This window comes from Clavelina lepadiformis, chromosome 6 (genome assembly GCF_947623445.1).
Source record: "Clavelina lepadiformis chromosome 6, kaClaLepa1.1, whole genome shotgun sequence".
Classification (NCBI taxonomy): Eukaryota; Metazoa; Chordata; class Ascidiacea; order Aplousobranchia; family Clavelinidae; genus Clavelina; species Clavelina lepadiformis.
Window position 1 is genome coordinate 4,868,811 of NC_135245.1, and position 16,183 is coordinate 4,884,993.

At 34.6% G+C, this 16,183-nt stretch overlaps 3 protein-coding genes across 3 annotated transcripts; all 3 read right to left on the reverse strand.

The window, feature by feature from the left end:
- Positions 1–938, reverse strand: LOC143463431 (uncharacterized). Its single transcript, XM_076961898.1, has 3 exons — positions 710–938; positions 447–584; positions 1–196 (listed from the first exon to the last, which is right to left on the reverse strand). The coding sequence occupies exons 1-3, from the start codon at positions 848–850 to the stop codon at positions 122–124; spliced, it is 354 nt and encodes a 117-aa protein (XP_076818013.1). The 5' UTR covers positions 851–938; the 3' UTR covers positions 1–121.
- A 1,866-nt stretch (positions 939–2,804) lies between these two features.
- On the reverse strand, positions 2,805–3,797 carry LOC143462440 (uncharacterized). The gene is made up of 4 exons (XM_076960609.1): positions 3,635–3,797; positions 3,378–3,463; positions 3,085–3,237; positions 2,805–2,962 (listed from the first exon to the last, which is right to left on the reverse strand). Exons 1-4 carry the CDS (start codon positions 3,714–3,716, stop codon positions 2,897–2,899), a joined length of 387 nt encoding a protein of 128 aa, XP_076816724.1. The 5' UTR covers positions 3,717–3,797; the 3' UTR covers positions 2,805–2,896.
- A 3,357-nt stretch (positions 3,798–7,154) lies between these two features.
- Positions 7,155–12,862, reverse strand: LOC143463002 (alpha-2-macroglobulin receptor-associated protein-like). Its single transcript, XM_076961351.1, has 9 exons — positions 11,566–12,862; positions 11,288–11,490; positions 11,018–11,162; positions 10,501–10,583; positions 9,517–9,667; positions 9,299–9,430; positions 8,215–8,359; positions 7,995–8,115; positions 7,155–7,921 (listed from the first exon to the last, which is right to left on the reverse strand). The coding sequence occupies exons 2-9, from the start codon at positions 11,453–11,455 to the stop codon at positions 7,853–7,855; spliced, it is 1,014 nt and encodes a 337-aa protein (XP_076817466.1). The 5' UTR covers positions 11,456–11,490; positions 11,566–12,862; the 3' UTR covers positions 7,155–7,852.
- Between the last annotated feature and the right edge of the window lie 3,321 nt (positions 12,863–16,183).

The window sequence follows — 16,183 nt, forward strand, 5'->3', positions numbered from 1 at the left end:
TTTACGTTCATCAATCATTTATTATAGTGACGTTAGTTTCAGATGCAGAGGTTATACAATTTCTGATCAATTAGTTCCTACAGGAAGAACAACTGCCTGCATTTGATATCGGGAGGAACGCTTAAGGACTGGGTGGGATTTCATCTATCGCAATGTTGCAAAGTGAAGTGCTGCAGCAGAAGAAGCATACTTGAACCTGCAAAAATTCAAATAAAATGCCATTATGTACTTGACTTTTATAAGGAATATGAAGATTTTAGTTTATGTATAAGGGGGATCTTTTGCGATATCTATACAGTTATTAACTTTTAAAATACCAAATCTTTTCAATTTATTGATGATGTTAAATGATTTAATTTTACAACAAGAAATAGAATTTCAGAAAATGTCTTTTCACAAAAGTCGCATGCATTTTTTCAAAAGATCTTATTAATAGTTAAAAATACCTCTTTTTCTTGAGCCTCAATTGAGTAGCAGTTTTGTCCGTTATTATTTTGGTTACTAGTGCAAGCCTTATCCTGCTGGCATTGTAGATCGACGTAAGTGTCGTTCTGGTTTACCTCTATTTTGGTTTGACACACTCCCTGAAGAGTACGTATTTCATTGTTATTACTTAGCCAGGAAAACGTTTGAATTTCTGCGCACAAGCTTTTTGAAAATACGGTGTTATGTTAAAGTTATGTCAAGCTTTTAATGAGAAGAGTTTTACCCCGTTTGCAAAATCGCAAGGAACCTCCGTGATGTTTCCAACCCCGTTTTCCAGTCTTCCGTCGTAGCAACCTCCTTCATCCTGTGCCAAAGCGAAAAGAGAACTGGCGGCAAAAACGATGCAGAAAACAAATGCCTTCATCTTGAAAATCTGAGAGAAATTTTCAAGCGACTTACTATAAATCTTACGCGAAGTTAATGTTTCGGAGTCTTGATGATGTGGAGTATTATTAATGCCGATCGTTCTTTTATAAATGGTGAATACCTTGCCCTTGAGCTATATTTTAACCAGATATGACTTTACGATTACTTTGGGTGACGTTGCTGATAACGCATAACCTTTATCATAATTATATAGTCATGGATACGGGAAAAAGGATCATTCGCGGATCATAGATAATTGTTGATGTTTGTTCAAATTATAAAGCCGAAAAACAAGTTTTAGTTCTATCAGCTTGTACCAAGACAATTTGTATAAATGCATCATGAGATTTGAAGAAAATTTATTGTTGTCTCCAATCAATTGACTTTTATTACCTACACCAAAGGCTGTGTAGGTCCTATATTGGCTGTGCCAGTTTGTCTATTTTTCGGTTTGTTTATTTTGCAGTTAACAATAATTCTTTACTATACTTCTCGACGCATGTTAATAAAAGCTTTGACAATAGCCTACGTCTATAATAATACAAGAAGCTATTTGGTATTTCTCTAGGATTCTAGGTGATGATAAGATTTCTTAAAATGAATGAGAATGACGACTTAGTTTTCCGAATATCCATTTCTAAAGATCTTTAAGGACTATGCAAATAGAGATCAGTAAAAAATATAATTATGTCAGCAGCAGATGAATGAGTTGATTTTTAAATGCTACTAGTTTTTCTTCGGTTAAAGTGTGAGAAAGGATGAATTAATGGCCAGCAAGTTCCGTAAAATAATCATCAGATACATAAAAGAATCTGTATATGCTTGTCATGTCATTGATATATTCAATCGGGTTTTTAACCAATTTTTTTTTAAATTAAATGAACGTTCATTACAACAACCATAAAAAAATGCTTTAACTTTTATGGGCTTTAAAGTATTTTTAAAAGTGTGTGATTTATTGCCATGACCAACTTGAGATATCTTGCGTGTGTGTTTTAAAGTGCCTTCACTCTTTAGTCACTTGAAAAGATTATCTACAGAGGTGAGATTACCATCTCCCTTCCTTTTCAGGCAGAATTTGTATCAGTTGTTATTGGCATAAGAATTAACTTATAATAGGAAAAGTGTGGGTGTTAACGTCATAAATGCTTCGGATTGATTGAATTGTTTACATGAAATGTAATAATAAATTTCTTGCTAAAATAAACACCATGCAAAAGTTGAGGTGAAACACGATGGTGTCACTGCAAAAATTACGAAAATAATAAACTTAGTTTTTGGCATTGGTTAATTAATTATTTTTTCTGAATTTCGCAGACTCTTACTTTCTTTTAACTCTTTCCTCTTTTAACCAATTTATCTTATATGTTGCATTCACCATAATCATGTACCTTTGATTATGGAATAACAAAATTTGAAAAGCGTGATTCTCAAAGTATGCGGTCGACAGTGCCTCACCCGACAGATTACATTAGCAAAGCCACAGCAGACATAACCACGTCCTGTCTCCGGGGAAGTGCAAAACGTGTTGCGTTACGTACCGTCCGTTGATTGGGCCGTTGTGTTATTTGCTCTCGCCTAACATATACCAGCAGCCCTGCTGAACTAAAAGCGCGTTAAGTTGTAAAATATTTTCAATCCTTCCAATATGTATGTTAAGTTGAAGTGCTATAGTGCATAATCTGCCTAATAAACGCTTTCATGATAGACTTACTGATTATAGCTTAAAGGAATAGTAAACAAATGAAACCACATTCGTCACATCAGGCTACAGCTGACAATCCGGTTCAGTTGAAATCTTAATTTTGAAACGTTTAAAGCCGACATTATTGGCGAAACATATTTTCTTAATAGACGCACTGACAGATTCGTGTAAAAATATTTCCAAATTTTAATTTTGGTCATTTTTTAAAATCATGCATGATGCTGCTAATACATAAACGCAGTATAAGTCAGGTATCTGGCAGTTTATTAGCAACGTAAATCGTTACACAAAAGATGTTTGCAACATTAATCCATCTATCTTGCTGTTAATTGCTGCCCTTTAAGGAAAATCTTCGAAGTCGTTGCAATTGCTTCTATCATCGCAGCAATAATAACAAAGGCGTAGCTATAGACAATAAATAAATAAATATAAAAACATGGTAAAAAATTGCTACAACGAGATTATTTTACCCTTAATTTAGGAATAAGAGTTTTGTTCAAACGATGCAATCAAATGTTTTAGCTTACTCCGTTGAAATCAACAAGTTCGGAATCGCATTGCTCGGCGTTATTTTTTAGGCTGTTTTGGCAGGGTTCTATCTCTTTGCACATGCGATCAACTTTATAGACGTAACTGTCTTCATCAAATCCGTTTCTTACAATTTTCGTTTCGCACTGGTACTAGAAACAAAGGAGTTACTGTGAAACATTTTGCAAACATTGGCACTGAATATACTACACTTTCGTTTCCACTATATGTCATTTCAATGTCATGAAAAACAAATTTGTGATAATTTGTTATTTAGAGGCAATTAACTTACCCCATTGCCGAGATCGCACAACACTTCAGTCATGTTAAAGACGGTTCCGTTATACATTGTTCCTTGCAGGCATGTAGATGTCGTCTCTGTAAACAAAGACATGGTGCTGACGGCTGACGTTTATAAAAACGAGCTCAGCAGTCAAAATGTCACAGCTAATCACAAAACCATACACGTAGAAAACCAAACACATTTATACGGATAAGAATGTTGTCAAGTTTAGTTATTTAGTTAGCGGCCAAAATCGCAACAACAACCTGGTTCGAAAGGTTCCGGAGTTTGAGCAAAGCTCATCTGCAGCAAATAGCAGATAGTAAGAAATCCTCCAAAATATTTCATTTTATCAAAATAAGTTTTTTCTCAGTAGAAAAATGTAAATCTAACAATTCAAATAGCCAAATTATAATTTCTTGCTTCTTTATAATAACAGTAAATGTAGCTAATATAGTCGACGGTATATAAACTCTTTTGGTTTTAGCACAATGGCAATTTTTTCTTCTACCTGTTTTCGGAAATCTGACTGTCTTTCTAACTTGTCTATCGCTTTTATGCTTCATGAGATCACATGTTTTTCAGATTTTTTAGATCTCTAATTGTCATAAGTATTACTCTTAATTGGGCGATAAGACTCGCTCAAGGTTTATTTCATCTCCAACGCGCAAAAGATATAATTTGACCGACAATTATAGATTTTTTCTGATACTTTTGAAATGTTTAAGTCATGCATATGAGATAATGTAGCACACTTATACAGTATATCTGGCAGAAATCACACTCGGGAATATAAGTTGAATTGTATATATCGGTTATTTCTCTTAATTGCTTGAAGGGGGCTAAAAGTAAAATGCTTATCATAATAGTAGGATGAAACAAGAAGTCCACGAATAAATAAAAAGCCTGGGAAGGCGGCTACTACAAGCCCCAAGAGCAACATGCAAAATAGCGATAAGCACGAAAAACGCAATATTGATACTTGCAAATGGATACTGAGGCGGTGTATTAATTATATAGCTCAATATAACAGGAAACACAAACCTTGTTAATGACTACAAGTAATTTGTCTGCAATTTCACAAAGGTTATTCACAACACAAAACGGATGTAGTTGGGTTTAACCAAAGAGTTTATTCAACCAATATTTTCTGTCTTGAGAAGTGAAATGGAAGACTGCGTTGGAGTTTTTCGTGCTGTGCTCATTGTTACTACCACGGATGAAAACGGGTTTATCGGTCACACATTTTTACACAGTAGATCTGTGAAAGTAATATAAACTCAGTGTAAATTCAATATTAAATTTAAAATAAAATCAATAGCAAACACACATTTATAGTAAAAAAACAGTTTTTGTTCTTTTATTGACGCTTTACCATGAATTTCATTAAAACACGTACAAGGTTTTAAACTTCTAGACCTGTATAAGTCTTTTAATGAAGTTACAATGGCTTCTATTGATGCATTGAAGTGTACTAATAACGCATAAAGATGTGTTTAGTTTTATTAAACTGGTGAGAATATAACAGTAATTAATTTTTCAAGTATTCCTTTCAAACGGTATAATTGACACACCCGCCCATTAATCTATAATAAATCTTATTGCCAATTTTCAAAGCAGCTTACAGTACAAACGATCACTCTATAGTCCATATAAACGTGATTCATAGGTTTCGCAAGGTATGCGGCTTACAACGTCTTCTCCGGAATAGATCAACCAGCGACTTCAAGAAAAAAACCACAAAACCTTAAAATGCGATCTTATACAGGAATGAACACGTGTTCCATTTACGTGCTCTCTTGGTGCAAGTTTTATCTGACGTCGTGTTATCGCAAATACATCAGCATGCAAGTCATTATAACAGATTCAACAGATAAACAACTTCTAGCATAACCGGTTTGGCGTAAATGAATCAGTTCTTTTTGAGGAAAATTGCTGAGCAATAAATAACCTTTCGGGTTGGGTCTTGGAAAACCCTTTTTCATTTCAGGTCGAAAACTCATCAGTAAACAGAATTTCTCCATCGGTAACAGAAAAATTTGATGAAAAACAATTCCACATGCAACTAAAAATGTTTCAGATTTTTAAAAGAATTTCAATTATGAAAAATATGATAAACTTTATATTTTTCATTAGTTGAGTTTTACATAGATAGTTATGCATAGATCAGCAAAGATTTTATGCACAATTTGTAGATTATAACAAATGACGACTAAGCTATACCCGTTATAATAGGTCTGACACATAGGAAAAGGGGTGATGTTGTGCACGTGTAGAAAACACTTATGGTGGATATCTTTTATCTTGGAAAAGCATAAAGAAGGACGAAAAGATGTTTTTTACATTATTGTGTTTTTAGGATTTATAGCGATGTTGATGTGTCATTGCTGACAGGTACATCACGTCATGCTCTATTTCACATCTTTAAGTTTGACGCTTTAGATAAAAGTCATATGAGTTGCTTGATGCAAAACCGGTTTTAATCAAGAAATAGATAAGTTGCTCAGCCGAAGGCATTGGTTTTTTATCAAGTTTTGCCATTAAACATAACCTTTAAGTGTAACCACCCAAAGCTATAAGTAATGTGTTATTACACACAGATCGAGCAATGAAGCAAATCCATTATCCGGCATGAATGTCACGTAACCACCTTTCGCGTCTTCATCTCGCTTGTCAACGCCTCTACTGCGTTGTGGTCCGAAATCATATTCGTGAAAGAAACTTTTTTATACGTTCAAAGTAAATGATTTCTGCGCAACGGGCAATGATGATACATTAATGTAATTATCATGTCCAACTAACTGCATTTGAGCTTAAAATAAATCAAAACATCTAAATTAACAAGAGCTAGGTTTTGGTATGAACGATGCACATAGCCTACAGATGGCAACTAACTTAAATTAAGTTAAGTTTACTTCAGATGAGAAAAACTAACGACAATACTTGTGCTAAACAAAATTTTGGAGATATCTTTGGTAAAAAGGCACTGTTAGTCCACAACTCATGGAGTGACATAATGAGCATTAGACACAGTCACAACTGAAAATTATGCGAAAGGCAATCTGGCCGAAGCATGCCGATAGGCGATACGTCAAAAATAGTAGCTACAACGCCATCTTGCGTTTGCTTGTTGAAAATCAAAAAATAGCAGGAAAAACTACATTACATGCAGGTGCTTGTTCTTGGTAGGGTCAGGGCCTCAGGGGTCCCCAACCACAGGACCGTGGATTCCGGACAGTTTGCGGTTGGGCCGCAAAAGATTCACTCATCGGACATAGAAGATTGAGAACCGAAGGAAAAAAAACCCTGCAGTATAAAATAAGGAAAAAAGCAACGAACGCATAAGGGTTAAGAAACCACAATTTTAAACATGGCATAGGTTTAACCTATTGCGTTGCTTCCCAGACTCAACCATTTTGCTGTGGGGAAAAGCATAATGTTTCCACTGACTGGCTACGAGGCTTTGTGGTGAAAGAGCAATTGATATTAGGCTAATAGATTGTAAAAACAACACTCATGATAGCTCTAAAAAGACACAATTGATTTTTGGGAATAAATAAACTTCGAGAGCAGATTTGAGGTAATCAGTACAATTAATCCCTGTCATTTTCTTTTTTTTAAATGCTTTGTGAAAGTTGAACACGAGTAACATTCTTGGAGATGTTTAGTAATAAATATGTCACGTTGTGTTGCTGAATATGTCTGATCTCACTGTCTTATGGCAACTGCGGACTGAAACTTAAGCAACAGCAAACATGCCACACATAGGTAACTATAGACAAGAAATCTTAATAAGATGTGTATTGAAGACCCAGAAACAGGGTGGATCAGTTTTCACAAACAAAACAAAAGCAATACTGGTGGAAAATTGAAAAAGTGTAACGATGGTGGGTATAAGAAAACTGATTAACCTAATGAAATCAATGAGAATTGGCATATAACGCAAAGCACGATACTTCAGTCAACAAATTAATCAACTGCAAACCTTTTTAACAGAGCACCGTTACTGAAATGTGCAAAACATGTTGGGTTCAAACCTATCCCATGTTTGACTGTTTGATTGTAGAAAGCTAAGTACCAAAAGCACAACCAATCAGTTTACGTATCACTATGAAATTATAGCATGATGCTAGAACGAATGATAACAGTTATTTCTTTGCAAAAGCAAAAGGTTTATGCACATGAAGTGATGTCAGCGTAAATAAAGTTTTGTTTCAAACACATCTGAAGACCAGATCTTTTCTAAGCTGAAGAATGAAAATTTCCATGTGTCATTACATGCTCTATTTAGGATTAGCATTGCATAACTTACAACTAATACGGTGACGAAGATGGCAAAACTGGTCAAAATAATCATATTTCGCAATGAAAAATGGCACACAGTCTTAATGAAAGCAGATATAAACTACGCATTAGCACAACTACACAACTCCAACAAATCCTGCCTCACATTGCACCTTTTTGTGTTGCGCAGTTAAAATGCATTATAATTCGCCATGTTTGATGACACCACTGTTTATGCGATTCTTCAATCCAGTGTAGACCTTGTGAACCTTAAAAAGGATTAAAACGTCTTGGTGATAATTTTACATTTCTTGAAATCGGGTCATACGACTTTCGACTTACCTTGTCTGCCAAGTCTCTGACTTTGTCATGCAACTTCTGATGTTTTGAAAGCCTTTCAGTTGGCGCATCTTTCTTTCCACCATGGTATTCAATTTTTTCCGCAGAATTCCTCAATTCTTCTCTATCATTTCAGTAGAAATAAAAAAAGAATTAAAAAATCAGTTCCGAGCAAAAATGTCCACAACATATTTTAAACTGACAAGCTTTTCCAGCAGGTCACCTAAAATGTCTATGCTTGTCCATCTTAACTTCAAAATGACGAAGTTCTTCTTTGAGAGATTCAACTTCTTCGTCAGAGAAGTTTCCTTCCTTTACTTTTTCCCACAAATCAAGAACTCGAGGTTCAGTGAAAGGATAGATATCATCTAAAGTTATGCATTTGTTCATTACAAAAAGATTGTTTTAGACTACTTACTAGCACCTTGTGCCATATACAAGTTATCCGATTGCAATAAATGTTTACACATTACCTACTTAATAACGTTCTTAGAGTTGAAGTCTATGTATTTACATTGAAAGAGAACAAATACTATCATTGTATTTATCCTTGCAATGAAATTAGGTCATAAAAATATCAACTCAATGCAATGTACACTGTTAGGTTTAAAGTAGGCTTTTTATGGGTTTATCTGTGCTAACTATTACAATTATAGCAAAATATGGTAACACTAGTTAAATGAATACAGCTTAAGCCAGGATATTTTTTCAGTGAATAGAAAAATCCTGATTCATCCAAACCACACACCAAATATGAAGCAGAGTGAAAAACTTTGGCATGGATATTAAGGAAACTAATTAATACAATCAAAAGAAATTTTTCATAAATAAATGATTTCTTAGTAAAGAGATATAAGAAGAGGGCCAAAATAATTAAGACACCGTTTACATTTTACACAAATATCATTTACTAACTTGCTGATGTGGTAGTATGTTGGACAGTTATTTTACTATTGACGTACATATACAGCAGAGCAAATAAAAAGTAATGGCGGTGCCATCAGCTACTAAACAGTACCATCCATAATGCTGTCTACCTCTTTTATAGGCAGTTTACCAATGAAAAGCATTTCTTTTATAATATAAAAGGATATTTGCAACTAAGGCTATGTAAATTAATAAATGCTTAGCGAACATTTGCAATACTAATAAAATGATGTGTTAGTACACTAATAAAAATTCTTCGTACCATACCGACCGTTATATTTGAAATAAAACTTGTAATGTTTTAGTGAAATAAGTGCCATAATGTACCAGTATGTAACAAGCAAATAAACAGAAAACTGTTTGTTTAAGCTTGCACAAACCTTTTGTTTTCTTTGACATCACATTTAACCTCTTGTAACTATCTTCCACCTCACTATGTAGATCCATCATTGTGGACTCTTTCTCCTTAACATCCCCTTCATCGAGTCGTTCCAAGGAATTTTCAGAGATAGCTGAAACGACAAAACATCAAAATTTTGCCCCAAAAAGTTTAAAACTTGAACAAAGTATTGTGTTGTGTCAGAAGAGATAAACTTACCTTGGATTCTTTTGATATCTTTTTTAAGATTGTTGAGCTCAACCAATTTATCTTCATGATGTTTAAATTCCAGATACAACTTGTCCAGTTCCTTTGTTGTGAACTTGTTGTTCGACATTGCTACTTGCCACAGTTGGCTTAATTTGGCATCCTAGACATTCAATAATTAAGTTTGCAAAGTTATATTTATAACAGTGCAATTTTACATTATAAACAGTAAAAAAACAATAACTAACATTGAAAAAAATTGTATATTCAGTTCTTAGAAAAACTTTTGATTTCGTTTTACAACTTTGAACAGTTCCTGTTTAAATAAGGAGTAATAACTTCATTTTACTAAAAAACGACAAGTGACAGGGTTTTAGTTTTTGGACAGTTGAAAAACTTCCAAGGGCTTCTAATTTGAGAGAGAGTCCAAATACAATTAGTTATAGATTCTAAAGCAACAGCATTTGATTATTCTTGATAACTGCATACATTCTAAATTAACAGAACTCATTTAATTCAACTTCATTTAATTGAGCAGTCTGGCTAATTTTTCACATTTTTGTCAGTCCCAGCAGAATCGTGTACATTCTAATGTTTGTTTAATTCGGCTTTGCGCAATCAACAATTTCGTTACTTCGATTTGTGATTCATGACTTAATACACCTTCGAAATAAAGTAAGTGAACTCAATATACGTAAAAATTGTTTTACTGTTGTGATATGATCGATCTAAAATGTAGCTTGGTGCGACCTGAACATAGGCTAAAAAGCATCAGAGTTTCAGATTGGTGCTTACTGCCTTCAACGTAGGACTTCTACTAAATTAGAACATATAAATTATTCTACTAGGACATACAAAAATCCAGCTACGGATTACTTTGGGGTACGCTATAATTTGGAAACAAAATAACAGTCGAAATACCAAACAAACCAGAGCACTTGGAATTTAACAGAAATTTTTGACTTGAATATTGACTGTAAAACTGTTGCAGGGCACCTCAAAAATAGGTTTTCCATTCCTTAAATCTCTTGTCTCCTCATAATTTTTTCTTCCAGCCAGTCCATATTTGTACATTATGTCTGTGAATACGTTTTAATTAATTGCTGAATTTAGTAATTTATAGAATACACAATTTTGAGTGGCATTTACAAACTAAAAAACAGTATAAAATATAATATAACGGTTAATGTGCAACAACTTGAAACTTTAAAACTTAACATGTTTAACTTTAAACCAATTATACATACAAAGTAGGACATTACTTTACATAAATCACTATAATATGAGCTAACTTTTCAAAGTTATAGGAGATTTGAGTTACTGTAAAACAGTAGCTTATAAGCTACACCCATATGTAAGTTTCAATGGTTACTACTAGTATGAATCATTAAACAAAACTGATTATTGAAGAATTATTATGAAGAAAAATTATTGAAGAATTCAATTTTGTCAGCTCACCATTTAACATTGGTATTTGAAATTTAGGTAATAAAAAGAAAAATTTAAGTCTCACTGTTAAATTCTTGCTGAAGCTGGGCTTGTAACCTTCCATCTTCATCGCCCCCTTTGGCTTTCATGGCTTTCAATTCTATCAACTCTCGATCATGTTGCTTCAGTTCAGCATAAAGATCAGTCATGGTCACGGAAGGAAGCGCCAACTTAAAAATGTTTTACGTCAAATTGTTAATTACAAGGTAGCTTTCATGATCAATAGTTCAATTGTATTGGCCAAAGTGAGCACATAAAATCTTGTATTTACACATGCACAGCAAAATCAACTTACTCTTTCAGCTTTTTCCCAAAGTTGGTGAACTCTTCCGCTCCTAAATGCTCGTTTACCATCTCCAACATCATTCCTTTTCTTTTCGAGACTGTCTACAGCTCCATACAGGGTGAAAATTATTACTATGAAAGCAATGGAAAATGAAGGAAGACATCTTTGTAAACCCATGTTACTATAATGAGGCACCTCGTTGCTAGCAAATCCTATTATTACAGAAACATATGGAATGAGATACTGTGAAGCACTGGATGTCAAGAAGCTGTACACAAAAAACTCACGAAAATAGGGACCAAGTATGTTTATAAAAAATGGATATCACAAAAAACTTTCAAAGTAGTCTAAAAGTCACAATAAAAACATCATGGCTTTCGTATTCATGGTGCTGCCAGCATGTCATTTGGTTCCGACCAAACCAAAAACCTAAGTAACTGCAAACATTAGAACACTAAATTTTGTATAAGCTATTCATTAGGATTTAAAGCTGTTGTAGAAGTTACAAACACTATAATTTTGAATCTATGTTATGATATTCAAGCGTAAAGAAAAATATTTGATCACGTAAATAGTGCACCTTTTACCATATTCAGCATAATTGTAATCTTTCAAAATGTGACCTCAGCTCAACTGAAATATAACTTCAGCTATAACATCACAAATATGAAATGCATGGAGTAGATATCAAATTCGACTTTTATCTCTTATTAAGCAAGGTTTACTGTATATTACACATTAAGTAATTTGGAGTTGGGCATGGGTTGGGCCTAACTTATCTGCTCCTACTGTCTGGCTGTTGTAGCGTTTGAAATTTAAAACAAACAAAATGACCACTTTGCGAAACAAATTTTTCAAGTACAGTATAACAATATTAAAAAAAAGACCACAAAGTTTCACATGGATATATTTCTTACAAAGAATTCTAAGCAGACCTGTATAAAAACGAAAAGCGATCAAAATGACCACCTTATGACACTATAGTAGTTTCAGTATATGCAATACATACTAAAGTATTAAAATGGTGCTTAATAAAAAGAAAAACAAATTCTAAAAGATCTTGATTAATATACAAAAAGTTAGGCTATATTAACACTGATAGCACATTTGACATGATTTCTCAGCATATCGATAGCGGAGCACTACAACAGTTTAAAGCTGGTTGTCTGAACAGGAGTGTACTGCAAACTGATTGACACAAGACAATTTAATACCTCAGAAAATTCAATTAAAATTTGAACTATCAATATCTTACATAATTTTTATCCCATTATGGAGATGAAAACTATGGGACACTGCAAAACAACAAGAACACTGCTGAGGCATCGAATGTGATATCAAGTTTGTCAAAGGCTGGACTGGCTATGGCACTTGTGATAATGATGAATATATTTTTTCACTCCAGTTTTGCACAAGGTGCAGTTTAGTTTCAAATAATTGTTTGCTTTAATTGCTGGACATAAGCAAAACATTTTTTGGGAATGCAAAAGAATGTAGTAATTTGAGCTTCTAAAACAAGTTACTTACAATGTTTTATAGAATTTTAAGAAGCTTTTGACAAATTTTGTAAAAACCAATTAATTCATTGTACGAATATAATAAACTTACTGGTGCACCTTTTAATTTGTAAAAATTCCTAAAACCACATATTCTGATTGCTCTTTTAGTAAGCCATACTACTATAAACACTTTTTACAAACAGATTGCCAACACAAAAGCGTCTACAAATTGGTCTAAACACTGAAAACAATAGCTTATCAAAACAAAAGTAATTTAATTAGCATTCCACAACTTATATACTAATTTCAAACAGTAGGCTTGTTTCACTTTTCATAGAAATACTAACAAGTATGGTACATATACACAATTTAGAAAGAGTTAGAGAACTTCCACATTTTCTTATTTTACTGAAAAATCTTGTAGTTCAACAGTTATTTTTATTTAAAGCCTATAAACCAGCAATCTGTATTTGTACAAAAGACTTGTTTACTTCAAAAATTAAATTTAGAAATTCTGCACAACCTTATTTATGTCTAGGAGTTGGGGCAATGATGTGTTTCACCTGAGTCAAGCCAGCAGACACTTTCTGTTGGCTTGACACCGAGTGGATAAAATAGCACAACTTGTAGCCAAAACCCAGTCAGCAAGTGGTCTAAGCTACATTGCAGCTGCCAGCTTTCGCAAACTAAAAACGGACGTCGTCCACTTTGGCCAACAATGATCCCAACCTACAACACCACTTTTTGTTAACGGGTGATCGCACGTTTTTGTCCCACTTGGCCTACGCAATACCGTTAACGCGAAGGTTTTCACTTTTGTCCAGTATTGCTTGCCACAGAAAGAAAGTGAGATATGCCGCACAGGTCTAGCCACTGTAGGGGCATTCCCACTTTAATAACTCTCCATTCCGCTCTCATCCGAGTTGTAAAAGTATTAGTAAAAAGGAAAAAGAAATGTCAATAACTTCAACTATATAATCTATGCAGTTCTTCTTAAAACAAAGAGATCAAGATAAACAGTAGATCACGTAGAAAAATTTTTTATTTAATATAATTCTGCTGTTTAAGTGTGGGCCTATCGTTTAATGGTAAACCGGCTTCAACACTTGTTTTTTCCATCATAGTCTTTTCCTTCAAACTGATCTAAAGGTGGCGATATGGGTTTTCGAAACTATGATTATTTTCCAAAGGCTCTATAGAAGAGAACTTTTATAGATGCTGAATTTTTCCCTGTAATGTATTATTAAATTTGCTTTTAAGCCACTGTTTGAAAACTTATTGCACATGTTGTCACCAACGATATAAAGTTGTCACTATCTATGAAACACAGAGTCATTTTATTAATTCTAAGGGAAGAGAAAGGTCTGAAACAAGTTGACCTCAATTCAAACAAAAGTTGTCAGCAAGAACACCGGATAAAGAATTTTTCAATAATAGATAGTGACTAAACAGTTATTGTCGAAATTGTATCGCAAGTTTGCCGCTAATCAAAGCTATGACGGAAGTTGCCGCGAGTATGACTTCACAATCGAGAACTAACACGCTTGATGGCTGGCGCTTGGATCAATATATGGTACAGTAGTAGCAGTCGCCGAACAGTAGTAGCAGTGGCCGACTTTCTGGTGCAGAATTGCTGTTTTGCCCTTTGTTCTATATCAGGGCTTCCCAAACTTTTTTGCTCGCGACCCCTTTCAAACTTCTGAAGTTTTCCGCGACCCTTCACGTTTAAATTGATTAGCAGTGCGAAATATACATTAGTCATTACTCATTAGTGACATTTATTGAGATGCAAAGACTGAATTCAAGCAACCAGTACTCAAAGCCTACCAGTACTTACTACTTTACACATAGCCTATGTAGGCTACTGGAAACAAAAAAGCACACACATTTATTCAGTGTGATTGGTGCGACTGCTTTCTGCTACAAAGCAAGTCCAGCCGTGGCTCAATATATGTTAATGCTGGTCTCAACTCTCAAGGCGGTTTCAATGTTGATTAGGCTGGAACGATATTTTGTTTTGATTGTATTTTGTACTTCGTGTAAAATTGGTATACGCGGTGTGACCCCTGAAGTTCGTTACGCGACCCCTTGCGGGTTCGCGACCCCCAGTTTGGGAAGCCCTGTTCTATATTATAAGTAGGGAAAGGTGGTGTAAAGCGGATCAACGGGGTAAAGTGGCACACCCCTCTTATTTTCTTAATAAAGTTTTTTAACCGCGCGGATACCACTAAGTTTAGTGAAGCATGACATAACGTGGTTGCAGACGCCATTATTCGAGGTTACGTGGAAATAAAGGCAAAAAAGGCACGGAATTCGTTTTTTGTTCTCTCTGATCTATTGAAAGGTATGTCTTGTAACTTAGATTTTATTTTACATGCATAAGGTAGAAGTTTGGTTGAATGGTAGAAAGGAGTTTTACTGTATCACGTACGCATTACATAGGTTCATTCCACTTACTGACTAGCCAAAATTTGGCCAACAGTCAAAATAATAGTAACCAAGGGGTGGGGGTAAAGTGGACCAGTGGTTGCTCCATCGCATGTTACTGATGTTCCTATTGATCCTGTTCCAACCAACACCGAATCTTACTCCGTTAATGTTAGTTCAACTAGCATTGACTTGTGTGATGGCAGAAATATTTGCTTAGATGCGGCTGGTCTTCCCAAGATGCCTGAATCGTTACCTGCACAGCCAACAGATGTAGCCCAACCGTCCTCTCCTGAAGATGCAAATTCCAGTTTCACAATTATAAGTCCTGTTGAACTGCTTCCTATGCCGAAAGCAGCTCACACTCGCCAAAAGAGGAAGTCTAAGAGAGGTGCAACTGCTATTTTAACCAGTTCACCATACAAGAAGCAGTTGGCTGAAACGAATCGTAGCCAATCCGCGGTATCTGGCAACAGCAGTAAAACAAGTTCATCGAAAAAGCGTTCTATGAAGAAAGCTAAGGTTTCCAGGTCATCAATGCACCAGAAGGACACAGTCGATGAAAGTGATAACAACGTAGATGCAGAATGCTTTTACTGCAACGAATTGTATTCCAAATCATCCGAGAATGATGGGTGGATCCAGTGCTCCAAATGCATGCGATGGGTGTAATTAAGAGGATGACAGCTTTATTTGTGAATTATGTTTTTAAAAATTGATGGTGAACTGCGATTACTTTCATAATTACTTCGCTTATGATGACAATTTGTAAATAAATTGATTGTGATGTGGAACAAATTGCCTTGTTTACTCAAAACTTACGGTGGTCCACTTTACCCCACATGTGTGGGGTAAAGTGGACTATTGGAGTTGCTTCTAAATCAAAAAACTTTTATGTAAGAAAGCAAGCAATCAATAAAAGGGCACTTCAAAAATTAGTGAAATACCTGAGAGTTAACTCTCAAAACAAACAAGTCAA